Source organism: Rissa tridactyla, chromosome 10 (genome assembly GCF_028500815.1).
Source record: "Rissa tridactyla isolate bRisTri1 chromosome 10, bRisTri1.patW.cur.20221130, whole genome shotgun sequence".
NCBI classification, from domain to species: Eukaryota; Metazoa; Chordata; class Aves; order Charadriiformes; family Laridae; genus Rissa; species Rissa tridactyla.
In genome coordinates, this window is record NC_071475.1 from 17,923,460 (window position 1) to 17,934,901 (window position 11,442).

Genomic DNA, 11,442 nt, shown 5'->3' on the forward strand with positions numbered 1-11,442 from the left:
CTTGAGTTCAAACCTGCATTAAATAGAATAGTTGGCACAATAGCTCCTGCGATACATCAGCTAATAATAACCACTGCTCAACACTAACAACTATTAAAAGAACCCACTTACCTGTAGAAAGGCGATGGGCAGCCAGCTGCAAAAAGGCACAGGAATCTCGATGAGTTTAAAGGGCCAGACTGGAAAAGGCATGGTGGGAAAAACTTCTATAGCAGAGCCATGCTCGCTTGAGAGAATTATGAGGAGCTTAACAGTTAACAAAATTAATCAGTAGTTCATACAGCCTGATCCCCAAAATAAACATTTTGCACAATTTAGGATGAGATTGCTTTTGCAAAAATAAGCTCGATTGACTTTAGTTTCAATTGCTTGTTATTGTATTTAAGTACAAAGGAAACACACTTCATCTATCAGACCAAGACTAGAACCAGATGCCATTTACCTGAGGTTTGAGTCAACATGTTAAAATCAGCTTTTATTTTTCAACAAGGTTTTCTCCACCGCTTTACAAAAAAAAAGTTTTAGTGTTCACTGGCAGTTAAAACCACTTTGCATAGTGAAATAATACTTGAAAAATTCATCTTTAAAAACAAGGTTCGATTTTGCAGAATTCCGCGAGAAAGACACAGAAATGATTGGGAGGACAAGTCATGCAAGAAAGGGTTGTTGAAACTTTCACAGGATAAGAAAACAAAACAAAAAAAACCAACCAACAAAACCACCAGAACAAAACGCAAGCACCTCTTAATTACAGTACATTACTGTGCAAGATTTGCATGGTGAAAGCACCAGCTGAAGTCCTATCTTGTTCTTAGAAACTGTTTCTTTCTGCAGCTGACAAAATGATCATCCTCTAGAAGACTTGTAGTAAAGAGCAGAACACCACAAAACAGACAAATGAACTAAGAGAAGTGCTAGTTTGTGGAGATCCTCCCTTGCTTTCTATAGTGCTACTGCGGCAGCGTCTTCTGTCACACAAGTGAGGTGGGTCTCCTTTGGACCTACGCATTTCAGTATCGCACCTGAATAAGTGCATCACCTCGCACTCCAGAAGGCAGGGACTGCTCTGTAATACAAGTTGGCTAAAAAAAACAAGTTCTGCTTGGCTCCAGAAGTTTCCTGAGAAAATGCCATCAGTTATTAAAATTGACTCTACTTTGCTTCATAGGCTTCTGAATGTCTGCGGATCAGGCTGAACTTGCCTGTAGGGTCAGGGACATACCACTTCTCCCAGACTTCAGCGTATGAAGCTGTTCTTCCCCATGGTTTGAAATGTCCATTCCAATGAAGCAACTTGGCAGCTTTCACAAACTGAGGAGAGTACCTTTTTCCAGCACTAGACCCTTTTATTGGAAAAGAAGCATTAGTGCCTAAAATAGAGGCAGCAGAAACACCAACATACAATATCTTAACTCCAAAACAAAGGATTTTAACACAGGACGTCCTGTCATTCATGAAGAAAGGAGGTGATATGGGAGGCAGAAATCAGGACAAAATGAAAAACATAATTGGGTGCAAGTGAATGCCACTCAGATCTGTCTCAGTGTCTATTTTAATGTATTGCCTTAACTTCCAAGTTCTGTAAACCCCCTTAATACCCAGATGTATTCAGCAGCCTATGTATTGTTCATTGGAAACAAAACCTAAGCAACCTCTCCCAGCATTAGGGTTTCACCAGTAGCAGAACAGATATGAACGTGTGTTCCTCTCAACAATCTTGGAGGAAGCACCTAGGATCACTTCAGATACAATATATATTTGGAAAAAGAAAATGAGAAGTAATTCAAGCATAACTCAATTCAAGAACTATCCCCCTAGCAGTTCAAAAAAGAACACAAAGGACCAGGCCCACAAGCCCCAAGATGGTATTGCAAAGCAGTGTTTCTTAAAGAAGAAGGTATATATAGGGGAAGAAAAGATCCATTTGCTGCATCATCAACTAGGTGTCCAGCTACAGACCTGGAAAAACACACTAGGGGAGCGGTGTCACAAATGTTTCATACATACCGAGATGCCGGACGTTCCACATGGGATCAATACTGGAATGTTGCTTGTAAAATACAATTAGAAGTGGAGGTGTTGTGATGCTGCCAGCCAGACTCCTACTGTAAAGTTCCTCTCTGGAAGAGAAGATAAAAAGGATAAGGGAAAGGATGCTTCTGTGGCCCTAAACTAGTTGATTTTTCACTTGCAGCTGTATGACAGGAATCCAGAGATACATACACAGCCCTTCATTTAACAGTTGAATGCCATCACCATAACCCAACCCCGGACACAGCGTCACCCCAGCTTGTGGGTACTTACTCTACATTAAGTGCCATCCACTTCTCCAGTTGCTTAGTGATGTTCTGTAATTTCCATTCTGTCAAATTGGCAACAAAAACTCCTGGATTGAAAGAGCAGGTGTTGGCTTTCATGGCAAGCTTTCGGATAGTTTCTTTTTTATAATCTAGAAACCCAATGTAATTATACTGGAAATAACGAGAGTAGAAATTAGATTAAAATATGGTCAAATTACTATTTCAGGAAAAAAGGTTCAAAACTCCCAACACACAAACATAACTTGAAGTTGTTAAAGCAAACACCCCTTCCTTTAACACAAGAGCAAGAAATTTTATTCTTCTTAATTTCTTTTCTTAAAATCACATTTTAAAAATATGATTATATAAACTACATATTGTAAGGAGTGCTGCATGGTTTTAATAATACTATATTATTAATATGGTACCACTCCCAGAAGAAGTACTTTTTATACACTCACAAATGAGAAATTCCCCCTTTGATGTTCTAAGACCTCCTGCTGTTCCACGCTGGGAATTGCTCTCATTGGAAAGCACAGCAAAAATTCAAAGTGGTTTTACTGTGCCTAAACAGAAACTGCAGGTGTCATTTTGTAACACAAACAGCAGAGTAAATTGATTTGGGCAGGGACAGTCACACTTTTAGGTTCTCTGCATTTGGAAGTCAACCTGCAAGAACAATAAAACCGAGAGCCTGTTTCCAAAGCCTGGGATCTGCAGTATTGTTACTGCTGCATCAGAATAAAACTAACCTGATTGCCGGCTCCACGGACAGCAACTTTATTAGTGGTTGAGTCACAATCATCTGAAAATGCAGCTGCATGTCCAGGTTTCAATGGAGTGTTGTAAAGTTCAAGAATATCATCTGGAAAATGGAAGCAAGTACAGAAAAATTAAAAGCAATCCCGATTAAGCACTGAGTGACTTTTTGTTCAACCCATTGCTAGAGCAGATAAAACCATTTCAGTTGAATGCAACTCATTCATATTTACACAGTTTTTACATGTTTCCTTGAAGTAGGAGCATTTGGTTACTATAAGAGACAGCATACTGGCCTCAGCATAAGGCCAGTGGCAAAAGCTTAAGAAAAGGTCCCATACCTTGCACTATTATATCATCATCCACGTAGATGGCCTTCTCCGCATGAGGTACCAAACTGGGCAAGTAGAATCTTGCAAAGGTTAACTGTGAAAACAGGAAAGCAAGAGAAGTGAAGAATTAAATGAAAAATTGTCCAAATAAACATGAAATTGACTGACACTCCTGGCACTTCTATCCAAGACAACTTATATCTAGGAAGTAAAGCAGGCCGCAATACAAGTTATTTAAAGTAAACTGGTTCCATCAATTCCTGGTTTCCTATGAATTTGTGTATTGATAAACTAAATTTAAAACTGGTCTATATTAGAATTTCTTATTTCTCCACATATATCTGTAGTATCTCTGAGGTGTTGGCATGCTTGACATGCAAGCTGCTGTGTTTCACTGTAGCTAACAGAAAAAAAATGATACTAGACATGCGTATGTAGATATTCAAATTCACCTCTCACTATCTGGAAATTTATTCTTACTGAAATTTAGGAATTTAGTTATAAAAGATTGCTTCTATGCTAACAGATTTGATCTCTAGTTGTGTTCAAAAGCCAATATCAAAATATATTGTTACTAACTAATAATTGCAAACAGTAATCAACATCATCCTCACTGGTTTTAAGGTGTCTGCCTTTTGAGGATCCACTTGTACTTTCCCTTCTAAGACACGAGGGTCAAAATCCAAAATTCGGTATCTCAAATTTTTCAGAGCAGTGTTACTGAGCCACAGCCTGCAAACAGGAGAAAGGCACAGATCTTGTTAAATGAGACAAAAATGAGACAAAAAGCAAGAGATCCGATTGACAATGACACAGGTCTTGATCTGGCCACTCGCTTCCCTACCCAACAAACACACATTTAGAATGTAATCTATGGCTGATGGTGGTGGTGTCCTGCATGACTGCAGGGGCACGCCACTATCAGCATACTGCACAGCTGTGACACAGCAAAGGTAGGAGGTTGTTTCTTATTTTATTAGAAATATATGGTCCTGTTATCACAGGTCCTTCACAAAAAATATCAGTATTTTCACCCAGGATGTGGGTAAAAATAAGAAAGTCAGAGAACAATCTACAAAAATAGAGAAACTTTATTGCCAGCATTTGAATTGCTTACATGAAATGTAGAAAGTAATTTTTACAACATTCTACCAACAAACTCCAACCCCACTGTTTGGATATAACCCCACTGGAAAAGATGGATCTTTTCCACCCCTGAGACATTACCTGAAGAAACAACTGCAGGACTCCCCACAGCAGCCTTGTCACAAAGCTGCAATAAGCAGCAGCAGAGAGAACCGCAAACAATTTTGAGGAGTGCAGTTCCAGGGGAAGTCAGCTCTTCCTTTTCTAAGGGATGCTTACGTTTTACAGTATTGTGGGAATCTAACGAAAAGATCATTACCTCAAGTGATCCACAGTATCATTCAAAGTAACAATATGGAAAACCACGTTGGATTTGGTGTTACGATAAATACTGTTCATTGCTGCAATTGCACCTCCAAGCCTCTCATCTGATGCTGCAATGACCACAGAAATCTCCTTATCATTCCTTTCATCTGCCAGCCTCTGGGGAACTGCAGGTATGAAATCAACAGGCTGAAGTCCTAATGGATTTGAATCTGTGGAGTAAAATGGCAACACATACTTGTTTTATGTAAATGAAACGGACATTATTACCATGCTAAAATTCCCAGCATCTTCAATTGTTTCTACTATGCAACCACTTGGATGTCTCAGTTGAGGTGTGGATTACAGCATGTCAGTATCAAACACTGAAAATACAGCACCTGCTCTTGAGAATCCGAGATGTTAATGAATAGGAAAATATTACACTTATAAACTACATACGTTTAACTGTACATATTCACACGCAGCACAACATAGTACTAAAATGAGGCTTAAACTGCAGTAGGCCGCACTTACCTTTGGTCTCTTCTGCCATGTCTATAATCCCACCGAATTTCCCCTCCCATTTACCCTAACCATCTTCTAGTCTCCTCCACATCACCCTTCCCTCTTTTTCTTCTACTTTCTTTTCCTCTTAGGTAGGAACCAATGAAGAAAAAAGAAATTCTAAATTAAAGTCACTGTTGTGAATATTTTCCCACCAAAGTTCAAGGCATTAAGTACAGCCCATCTTTATTCCATGCATCACAGATCACATTACATTATTTAAGCTAAAACAACATAAATTTATACTCACAGTGTCCAGGAAAATGGGTGATCAGCATTGAAATTTATGATTAGATCACATCACCTGTAAAATCTGGCAAATTCCCCACCACCCGCACTTTTTATAACAACACTGGTACCTTTCAGATGATCTAGACTATTACATATTAGATAATTTTAGGTAATTTGAGGAACATAGCAAACAGGGACTTGGCAGTTTATGGGCAATATTCTTCTGTTCACAAAGCTGGGCTTCTGCATACCTTTTTCTGACAACAGAGCTCAACAGCTTTAACTTCAGCTGATTCCCAGTTAAGGCCCGTCAGGCTTCTATTCAACTGCTGGTGGGAAGCACCTATACAACTGCTACCCAGGAGCAACAAACTGGGACTTGGCAGTTAATAGGGACCTGGAGAAGCTCTGTGGGACCATGTGAAGTTCTTAAAAGCAGACTCCCAAAAATGAAAAGGCTTTGCTAAACAAACTGAATTGTATCTTAATGACTTTTAAAGCCAGAAGGAACACTTCCTGCTATTCTCACCTGGCTTTCTGACAGAGAAAAGTCACAGGACAGCAAGAACAGACAAGCCCATCAAGCTGAAGTTTCTTGGGTATGAGAACAGCAAAAGATGTACTCATAAAAGAGTACAAAAATTGTATCTTGTTATGCAAATGATTGATCATTATCATGGTGGTTTCTGTCTGGCCAGAGCATGTGCTTTCCCACCAATCTAAAATAAAAAATAAAATGCAACGTACCTGACAATTCCCGTTTCAAGAAGTCGCTGAGGCCTAGGAAGTTATGATGAAGAACTACCAAAAATATGACAACAGCCACTATAAGGATGGAAATGTTCACTGAAAATTTAACAGAAAAGAAGTTTATCAGTATAACCAGAGAAAGGCTGGGAAGCTCAGAAAAGTACAAAAGATATTTTTTAAAAATTAGACACACACATATACACATACCTTTCCTTAATGTCATTTTTCTTTTGTTATTTTATTTATTAGCATAAGCTTCATGCAAGCCTGCAAGAGAAAAAAAATATGTCAGTCACTTCCTACTTCCAGTGCATGTCTACACAAGGCATAGCATACTATCACCAGGAGTGTCAAAACTGCTTCTGATTGTGGTGAATGTTTCCTTCTCTTAAAAAGATACAACCATATGTCACATTTTAATAACTGGGTATGGTATCTCAGCAAGTATGTAGCTACAATGACATGCCTAAAGAACCCAGAGATTAAACAGAAGACATAGAGATCTTGCCACTTAGTTCACTGACAGAGGGAAAAAAAAAAAAACAAACACAAACCCAAACTCCTCCTGCCAGTCAAAAGTGATCTGGAAAGAATCTGGAAGACTATGTATGGGTTTTGTTTTGTTTTTTGGGGTTTTGTTTGTTTGTTTGTTTTTTTACTGTTAAACCAATTTATTTAACTCTCTAAACTGGAAGCATCCCAGCAATAAAGCAAACAGTTATACATTTCTTTCCATACTTAGCTAACGGCAAGATTTTGACAGGACACAGTGTTTATAAGATTTTAACATACAGCATTATACACTTTCAAAACCATGAAATTCTCTACATAAAATATAACAGAATATCAGCTGAAGCGTCACCACACAAGAAAAGATCTCAAAAGTGTAAAAGAAACTATTACTAACATGTTATAGAAGGGGATAAGAACACACAAACCAATGATGCAATTCTGGTATGCAATTCAAACACACATAATTCATTATTTAACGGTACCAGTGATTGTGAAATGAGAACAAGAACTACGCATCCTGGAATGCGAAGCAGCTCTCAAGTAACATGCAGAAAGCACTCACACCATAACAAGAGGCAAGACTCAAGAAACACAGACTCTTCTATATTAAAACTCTAGCGAAATTTCCAAATTAAGGTACCACAAACTGTGTTTTCACTATTATGTGTGTCAGACATAACCATCTTCTTTCCGCTGTTGCACTTCTCCCATGGGGAGGATGCATCTACCGCGCACAAGAAGCAAATGCCGTGTGCCGTGTCTGCAGCAACACTGGGGTGGGTCAGGACACGTCGCCTTGGTTTGCAGTACAACCCAACGCCTCTCTCAAACATGGAGCATGTTGCGATGCTCCTCGGTCCCTGCGGCAGCGATGCTGGGGGCGCACGTACACACAGACAGCTCCTGCCTTTCACTGACACCACAGGAGCCTGTGCTAGAGCCACTTACAGACTGACTTCTGCAGAAATTATCGTCAGCTCAGACACAAACCCACGCTAAAATACTCAAACCCCTGCGCATGGCTGCACTGCCGCAATCTCAGTGGCTCCGGCGCGGACGTTTTCACACACGAAGCTGGGCACACGACTGCTCCCCCCCCTCCCCCGTTTCACCGCCTCCTCCTCGGGCTGCACAGCAAACCGCTCTCCCTCGGGCCACCGCCTCGGCGAGGGCTCCCACACAGCTCCTCCTCCGCGCCCCAGGAGCCCCGCTCGGAGGGCGGCGGGTCGGGCCCAGCTCTCCTGCACCGAGACACCACCACCCCCCCCGCCATTCCCCTCACCGTCCGCTCGCGCCGCCGCCAACTGCCACCTCGGCAGCGCGCGCCGCCGGCGCGGCCGCCACCGCCCCCCCAGCAGCAGCCCGACGGGCCGCAGGTGTCCGCCGCGATGCCTGATAGACGGGGACGCGAAGGCCGCGCCGCACTCGCCCTACTGCAATAGCGGGGCAGCTGCAGCTGCCGACGGCTTCGTCAGCAAAGCTCGAACCTTGGGCGGGAAGGGCCGCCCGCAGGCTGCCAAGTCAGAGTCGATTCCGGGCAGGCGACACCCGCCGACGCCTTGCACCTGCCGGCTGAAGACCCCTCAGTAAGGGGTCCTGAGGCACGATGCCGCTGTTGCCGGGGAAACAGCGTCCCGCACCGCGCCAGAGGTACCGAGGAGGACGCAGGGGAGGCGGCGGCACGGGTCCAGCCCCGGGGTAGCGGCAGCGCGGAGCCGATGGCGGAGCCGGGCAGCTGCCACCTCAGGATAACGGAGGACAGGGCGGAGCGAAAGGGGAGTGCTTCCGGCCACCTCAGCAGGCGCTTTCCGGTGCCGCTTCACCGCCGTGGGCGTCGCGCTCAGCAGCCGTACGCACCGGAGGCCGCGCAGGGCGAGGGAGACAACCGGCAGCAGCCACAGGGCTCTAACCTCGAGGAGAAGCAGCAGCAGAACGGGGAGTGTGAGGCGCCGCTCTCCGCCGCTGCCGCCATGCTGAACATCTTCCGCTCCATCCCCACGCAGATGGTAGGGCAGCCATCGCCGGAGGCCTGGCCGCGCCCGGGCCCGCGTCCCCTTGCCGCTGCCGGCGGGTGGTGTCGGCGGCGTCGTTCCCCTTCCTCCGTGCGGTGTCGGCACCTGGGCGTGAGGAACTGCTGGGGGGCTCCGTATCATTTCCGTGTTTTGGTCTGAAAAGTCGAGGTTTAGCGTGCTGTACGGTGAAGGTAACGCACAGCCCTGCAACCCAGCCCCGTCTCTGCTGCTCTCTCTGTGCTATATGGCTGTGCTAGAAAGCACAGTGTTTTCATCAAGAGCCACGTTTTCTAAAGTCACGCAAACGCAGGTGACATACATACCACGTATATATATATACTCTCTTTTGTGGCCTTATGGTTTTTACATAGTGATACAAAACTGGCTACAATGGTATTTTGAACTTGCATTACTTCTCCTGAACAGACAGTGCTGGCTTTTATTTTTAGATGATGTGGTCAAGATTATAGGGGAAGTGTTAAGTGAATTAAGAGTTTAATTCTTTTACACTTTAAATCCAGATGCTGTAAAAAAAAAAAATAATCCCAGCCTGGTGTGAAAGTTGAACAAAAAAGCTGAGAACCTGTGGTCAGGCTGACTAGGCTCTAACCTGAAAGTGTTTAATTGGTTGGTTTGTGTTTTGGGTAATTAACAAAAAAATATCTCTTTCCACAGGACTACAAGGGCCAAAAATTAGCAGAACAGATTTTTCAAGGAATCATTCTTGTCTCTGCAGTAAGTATACTAGAACTATGGGTGATAACGTACAGGACTATTTTCTTTTCTGATCTTACAAACAAGTTTGGGTTTTCTGACAGTTTGGCGTATCTGGGTCATTAAAAGCTTTAGACAAAATTAGAAGGGCTGTTGGGGATTAATACTTTTCTTCTTTCAATCTTTCATTTCATTATTGGCCTACAATTTTGAAAACAAGGTTGGAAAGATGTATGAACTGTGCTTTTGAAAAACCTGTATTTTTCTACTTAACTTTATCCCTTTTACCCCCCAACTTAATCATGGCATAAGAAATGTTTCTGTTTCTTTAAAGTTTGATCTTTTTAATATATATGGTTTTTTGCAGGTAATTGGTTTCATCTATGGATACATCACTGAACAGTTTGGATGGACTGTCTACATAGTTATGGCTGGATTTGCTTTATCATGTTTGGTAAGAATTTTTTTTCCCCAAACCAGAAAATACATGCACTATTTAACCTGAAATAATTGTTAAATTAAGGGGCTGTCAGCACAGACAAATGTTTGCTATGTAATTCAGACTGTTATTACATATCTGTACTTTTTTTGATCTGTAGAAAGTGCTTTACAAGCCAGTAAGTGCTTTTTCCCAAATGCTAGTAAGATTTTAGAGAACACTGCAATTTAATACTGCTTTTGAATTAGTTTTTCATTCCAATTAGGTGTTACTTTTAAGTCAAGCTGATAGCACTGAAAACATAATGGACAGTAAGGCTTTCTGTGGAGTAACAGCTTGTCATGAGAACTTCGCAGCTGGCCCATGCCGACTGAGGAGAGGGGCTAGGACACAAAGTACTGAATTACAAGAGTAATTCATATTCCTACACACAAGGTGTCCCGTTCCAATTGGCGTGCACTGAATGTGGTTTTACACGTGGTTCTTATACCTTTCAAGTGTTCAGATACAGCGTGATTTGATTGATCACTACTTAACACACACACACTCTACTGGTTTGAAAAGCAACTGTAATTCTATGGCATCATAATCCATCTGGTTCTTATTTGCTCTAAACATCCCTGGAGTTGGTCTCACTACAGCCGCTTATCTCCGATGCCAGATAACGGGAGGGTTTCACAGAGGTATAGAGTGGCTGGGACGCTGGTGTTATCTCGGTAATCTAGGGGTATCCTTTTTCACTCCAGGGTGGGTGCTGTCAGCATCCTCCTTGCAATGAGCTGGGGCTCATCGTATACAATGTCTGTCTATATCTCTATAGTATGAATTTGTATGAACTTTCTTAAAGACTAATTGGTATAATAGTTAAGGAATGAGATTTTCCTAACAAGCTGTACAAAACACTTACCTATAGCATCTTGATTTACACATTCTGACTTCATTCCTTTTCCCTAAGCTAACGCTGCCTCCGTGGCCTATGTATCGCCGCAATCCTCTGAAGTGGCTACCTGTCCAGGAGTCGGGAACAGAAGAAAAGAAGCAAGCAGACAGAAAGCCAAAGAGACATGCTAAAAGCTAAAAAACGTGGTTCTTCATGCTGTTACTTTATTAATTTTTTTTAAATGCATTTCCACTGGGGAGATACCTCATGGCTTAGTGTTTGGTTTTTTTCTTACTACTGTCATGGCAAACGAGTATACTTTGTATACTACCCTGAGTACACCAAGATCTGCAGAGAGCATGAAGGCTCTCTAAATTTTGGCTGGAGTTTCAGTGAAGTCACTGGGAAAGGAAGGGGTGGAGGCATTAACTTTACGCAGCTACTGGAGGTCATATCTCACTCAAGTATTTTACTAAAAAGGAACCCAGACAATCAAACCAAGTCTAGTTAAGGTGTTGCCATAGCCTAAAAGATAATATACAGCTGGACTTCTACT

The 11,442-nt window shown here is 42.4% G+C and overlaps 2 protein-coding genes across 3 annotated transcripts; one reads left to right on the plus strand and one right to left on the minus strand.

Annotated features, from left to right (window-relative positions):
• Nucleotides 1–354: 354 nt before the first annotated feature.
• GLT8D1 (glycosyltransferase 8 domain containing 1) lies at nucleotides 355–8,458 on the minus strand. 2 transcript variants are annotated; one of them, XM_054216689.1, is made up of 10 exons: nucleotides 8,329–8,458; nucleotides 6,536–6,595; nucleotides 6,326–6,424; nucleotides 4,797–5,013; nucleotides 4,006–4,123; nucleotides 3,401–3,485; nucleotides 3,053–3,165; nucleotides 2,305–2,471; nucleotides 2,008–2,120; nucleotides 355–1,343 (listed from the first exon to the last, which is right to left on the minus strand). In XM_054216689.1, exons 2-10 carry the CDS (start codon nucleotides 6,549–6,551, stop codon nucleotides 1,153–1,155), a joined length of 1,119 nt encoding a protein of 372 aa, XP_054072664.1. In that variant the 5' UTR covers nucleotides 6,552–6,595; nucleotides 8,329–8,458; the 3' UTR covers nucleotides 355–1,152. The 2 variants fall into 2 exon arrangements, with proteins under 2 accessions (XP_054072664.1, XP_054072663.1); XM_054216688.1 differs by lacking the exon at nucleotides 8,329–8,458 and adding an exon at nucleotides 8,124–8,219.
• Nucleotides 8,459–8,550: 92 nt separating this feature from the next.
• SPCS1 (signal peptidase complex subunit 1) lies at nucleotides 8,551–11,149 on the plus strand. Its single transcript, XM_054216690.1, has 4 exons — nucleotides 8,551–8,847; nucleotides 9,529–9,588; nucleotides 9,935–10,021; nucleotides 10,962–11,149. The coding sequence occupies exons 1-4, from the start codon at nucleotides 8,560–8,562 to the stop codon at nucleotides 11,082–11,084; spliced, it is 558 nt and encodes a 185-aa protein (XP_054072665.1). The 5' UTR covers nucleotides 8,551–8,559; the 3' UTR covers nucleotides 11,085–11,149.
• Nucleotides 11,150–11,442: the final 293 nt, after the last annotated feature.

Bases quoted from the DNA above. Each gene is read 5' to 3' on its own strand.
- GLT8D1 (XM_054216689.1), bottom strand. The intron at 3,486-4,005 runs GTGAGGATGATG...CTGTTTTCACAG, and splicing joins AGGCAGACACCTTAAAACCA to TTAACCTTTGCAAGATTCTA. The intron at 1,344-2,007 runs GTATGTATGAAA...TTCCAATAAAAG, and splicing joins GTGGAACGTCCGGCATCTCG to GGTCTAGTGCTGGAAAAAGG.
- SPCS1 (XM_054216690.1), top strand. From the start codon at position 8,560: ATGGCGGAGCCGGGCAGCTGCCACCTCAGGATAACGGAGGACAGGGCG. The intron at 8,848-9,528 runs GTAGGGCAGCCA...CTCTTTCCACAG, and splicing joins GCTCCATCCCCACGCAGATG to GACTACAAGGGCCAAAAATT. The intron at 9,589-9,934 runs GTAAGTATACTA...GGTTTTTTGCAG, and splicing joins GAATCATTCTTGTCTCTGCA to GTAATTGGTTTCATCTATGG.